This window comes from Danio rerio, chromosome 4 (genome assembly GCF_049306965.1).
Source record: "Danio rerio strain Tuebingen ecotype United States chromosome 4, GRCz12tu, whole genome shotgun sequence".
Taxonomy (NCBI): domain Eukaryota; kingdom Metazoa; phylum Chordata; class Actinopteri; order Cypriniformes; family Danionidae; genus Danio; species Danio rerio.
Window position 1 is genome coordinate 8,430,001 of NC_133179.1, and position 5,000 is coordinate 8,435,000.

Genomic DNA, 5,000 nt, shown 5'->3' on the forward strand with positions numbered 1-5,000 from the left:
TTCACACGGACAGAAAGAGTAAAAAAGTGTTGACTTTTTTATTTTTTTATTTATTTTTTTATTGTGTGTGTGTGTGTGGCCACATGTCCAGTCCTGCTGAAGAGTGTGTTTAGTGTCTGCAGCAGCGCAGCAACAGTGTAAGGTCGCCTGAGCAAACGTTCGCTAATTCTTTACTCAGTGTTTTTAAAAGCTTTTACGTGTGCTGGCAGATGGCAGACCTGGACATGGAGATTTTCTCAGGGATCTCAATCAACAAATGAGTGTTCTCAAATCTCAGGCCACCCATTTACACACACATATTCACAGACACAAAAAAGGTCCAAAATGACTGTGATGAATATGTTTTAGAGATCTCCTACAACAAGTTTACTTCTATTCAAAGTCAAACAACTAAAATGTTCTTATTATATAAACACATCAGCATCAAATTTTGTATTTTGTATAAAACAGGGGGGCTAATAATTTTGACTGTACATATATCATGACTGAAACCCTCTCTCCTCTCTCCTCTCTCTTTTAAAGGGGTGCGTTCTCAGAGGTGGTCCTGGCGGAGGAGCGGTCCACGGGAAAGATGTACGCTGTGAAATGCATCCCTAAAAAAGCTCTGAAGGGGAAGGAGAGCAGCATCGAGAATGAGATCGCCGTTCTGCGCAAGTGAGCTCCTTTGCCCACACCTCACACCTGTACCCATGGCAACAGCATCCACACTCATTCTCTCAGTTTGCCAGCTTGTTTGCCTGAGGTTTGACCTGCAGTTACTGTGGTAACTTCAGTGCCCTCGTCCAATTACAGCAGGGAAGCTCCCGCAGATGTTCTCGCTCCACGAAGCCGCACGCGAGCAGACCGTGTCCATGAGTGTGGATGCAGGCTTGGACTGTGCACACAGTGAAAAACAAGCCTATGCTCTCTATTAGATGGAAAGGATAGTATGCAAATATGTGCAGTATTAAAAAATACAGATGAAGTCTAAATTATTAACCCTTCTGTGACTTTTCTTTTTCAAATATTTCCCAAATGATGTTTAACAGAGCAAGGCATTTTTCACAGTATTTCCTATAATATTTGTTCTTCTGGAGAAAGTCTTATTTGATTTATTTCGGCTAGAATAAAAGCAGTTTTTAATTTTTTTAAACACTATTTTAAGGTCTACAGAACAAACCATCATTATACTATGACCCTAGCTTGCCTAAGTAGCCTAGTTAAGCCTTTAAATTTCACTTTAAGTTGAATACTATTTTGAAAAATATCTAAATAGATGGGGGGGGGGGGGGGGGGGGGTCAATGCCAGTCAATGGTATTTTGCCAGGTCTATGGTATTTATTTCCGCTAGCACGAGCAAATGAAAGCAGGTGTGTTCAGTGTGTCTGACATATGGCTTGCGTTCCCTTGAGACTCATCAGAAAAGGCTGCGTGTGATTCTGACATGGACTGCTGTTGTCGTGGCAAAGGCACCCTGGAGATCGGGCACACAGTTTTGTCCTTCAACTCGCAGTCTCCCTCGTCTCATATCATAGCAACCAATGATTGACAGCCCGTCTGCCATCTCCAGGGTGATGCCACAGGCCTGTAATTAGATCGTCAACCAGAGCATGTTCATGATCCGCCTGCGCATGTATATGACAGAACTATGTATAGAGAGAGAGAGAGACGGAGATATTTCCAAATGAGATAATGAGATGCCTTTGTAGGTTATAGTTTAATAATAATAATACCCGCGGAGAATCGCTAACGTACACTCCCAGCATGCCTCGGAATGATGCCGGCTGCCTGACTAATGTTATGTTTAAATACTTAAGTCAATTCAATTTGTCCTGACATGGGACTTGATAACCCAGAGGGAACGTTTTACTGCTCTGAGCCACAGATCACGAGACGGAACTGAGTTCTAATCAAGCACTATGCACACCCAGAAAAATACTTTCGCTGCTTGTTCAAACTACTTATTTAAAAAGAGTTGAAATAACACAATTCCTGTTTTTTGGGGGGGGGATGACGACTTAATTGTTTCATGTTTGTTTCCCTTAAAATTTATTCAAAAAGAAAAGGTAAGTGGTTGCAAAAAATTTATATGAGCTGAATATAAACAAACGCATTTTTAATGATCAATTTAATTTGTTTGCTTAAATTCAGCCAACATAACTAGTTTACAACCACTTAAAAAATTCAGTGCATTACACGTTCAGTGAAACAGTACTGATAGTCTAAGCAACCAAACAAGATTTAGAGCAGGATTATGGACCAATGAGGTTTGAGGATGGGCGGGGCTTATGTGCACAACATTGCTTGTCATTGGGCAGAAGCAAAAAGCAGAAACAACATTGGACAGATTTTGAACAAAAGATGAGTTTTATATGGTTATAAACGCCACCACAAAATCGTTATTACAACTGGTAAACTTGAAATTCGAAAGGAACTAATAACTAACTAACTAACTAATTAATCAAAAAGTATCTCATGTCTCAGGTTTTGTAGTTGATTATAAACGCCACCACAAAACCGTTATTACAACTGGTAAACTTGAAATTCGAAAATAACTACTAACTAACTAACTAACTAACTAACTAACTAACTAACTAACTAACTAACTAACTAACTAACTAACTAATCAAAAAGTATCTCATGTCTCATGTTTCGTAGTTGATTATAAACACCACCACAAAATCATTATTACAACTGGTAAACTCGAAATTCGAAAATAACTAACTAACTAACTAACTAACTAACTAACTAGCTAACTAATCAAAAATGATTTCATGTCTCATGTTTCGTAGTTGATTATAAACACCACTAAAAATCATTATTACAACTGGTAAACTTGAAATTTTGAACTAACTACTAACTAAATAACTAGCTAGCTAACTAAATAACTAACAAACTTACTAACGAATCAAAAAAAGTATCTTTTGTTTCATGTTACGTAGTTTACTATAGACACCACCACAAAATCGTTATTACAACTAGTAAACTCGAAATTCGAAACAAACTTCTAACTAAATAACTAGCTAGCTAACTAACTAAGAACTAAGTAATTAAGAACTAACTTAGTAACTAAAAACTAACTAACTAGCTAACTAACTAGCTAACTAACGAACAAATCAAAAATGATCTCATGTCTCATGTTTCGTTGTTGATTATAAACGGCACCACAAAATCGTTATCACAACAGGTAAACTCAAAATTCGAAACAAACTACTAATAACTAGCTAGCTAACTAAGAACTAACATATAACTAGCTAAAAACTACCTAACTTAGAACAAACAAACAAACAAACTATCTAGCTAACTAACAAACAAATTTAAAAAAAGTATCTCATGTCTCATGTTTTGTTGTTGATTATAAACACCACCACAAAATCCTTATTAAAACTGGAACTCAAAATTCGAAAAGAAGTGCTAACTAACTAGCTAACTATCAAAGAACTAACTAACTAACTAACTAACTAACTAACTAACTAACTAACTAACTAACTAACTAACTAACTAACTAACTAACTAACTAACTAACTAACTAAGAACTAACTAACTAACTAACTAACTAACTACAGTATTGTATGTCTATCAAGGAGAAGCCACTGAGATATTCATAAGATCTTTTCCCCTTTAATAAAAACGAATCTCACACCACATCAGATAATGTGAACTCCACTGAAGTGAATCATCTACGGCTTAAAAGCATCTAAAAGCAAATCCATTTCCAAAGCGAGACCCTGCTTTTAAAGGTAAATTGCTAGTGATCCTACCTATTTTATTCTTAAACGACCTCTTTTATTGGTGTTATATTTTTGTGAAATGCAGGAATAGAGAATGTGTGTGTGTTTTTTTGTTCCTTCCATCCCTTAATGCTTTCTCCTCTTGAATCAAAAGAAAAAAAAAGATGGTTTCAGAAGGCAGCGAATGAGTCGTGCTACAGCTTCTGCCCACTCACTGCTGAAAGAGAGAGAAACAGACAGAAAAAAAGCAGCGAGCGCATGAAAGAGGGATATTAAACCGATGAATGGCGTTGTAATCCTCCCCGCAGACAACTTTTTTATAATCAGTTTTGCCAAAAATCGATATGTCAAAGTACGAGCCGACCCTTAAAAAACATAATTTATTCATTGGCTAACATATTAATACACTGCATCATAGGTGACTCCCAGTTCACCGAATCATGAATCGGGCTCACAATGAATCACTCACTCTCCGATTCATCCATAATACGAGCATTACTGACAAAAACAAAATACACCAGGCTTTTGTTCTGGCAATTGAAGCTTTTTTTTTTCCTTTTATCTGAAATGATTGCTTCTTTACCTGCGAGGATCAACCTTTGCTGAACATATGGATGAACAAAGAGAGAGTTAATTATAGGAAACTGAGGCGGACTGGGGGGAAAACAAATGTATTATCTGTGCTTGCCGACGTCCATTATGTGCGCATGAGCGTCTTGTTATTGTCCGCTCACTTGCGTCATTGCGCGGCCTGTTATCGTGTGCCAGTTGGACTCGCTGATCAGAATTCACTTAAAATGCAATGCTAATGTGTATACACACGGTCAGCGTGACTGCGTTACCATGACTAGAGCGGAGAGAGAGAGAGAGAAAGAGAGAGGGAGAGAGAGATGTTAACTGCAGGGAAGAAAAACAAAACATCATAATATTGCTGGCTTATATGACAGGGATGAAAAAGGCACCTTTAAAAGCAGCGTCTGTTAAACGTCAACAGTTAAACTAGTTGTGTGTTTATATGCTTCGTAAAGCAATATAGTCATATGTTTTGACGTATGATAATAAATATTTTCAATTCAAATTGAAAGGTTTTGTTTATCTTATACCCAAATGCATGTAAAAATGCTTGGGAATTTTTTTTTTTTATATGCATTTCACTTTGTTTTTGTAGTTTTAATGTATTATAATATACAATCACCGGCCACTTTATTAGGTATACCTGTCCGACTGCTGGTTAACACAACTTTCTAATCAGGCAATCACATGGCAGCAGCTTAGTGCATTTATGCATGT

General features: G+C 37.1%; 1 protein-coding gene across 1 annotated transcript in view; it reads left to right on the forward strand.

Annotated features, from left to right (window-relative positions):
- camk1da (calcium/calmodulin-dependent protein kinase 1Da) overlaps positions 1-5,000 on the forward strand; it is a 95,049-nt gene that overhangs the window by 55,385 nt on the left and 34,664 nt on the right. The window contains 1 exon segment of the mRNA NM_001123060.1: positions 523-654. Coding sequence (NP_001116532.1) covers positions 523-654 — 132 coding nt within the window.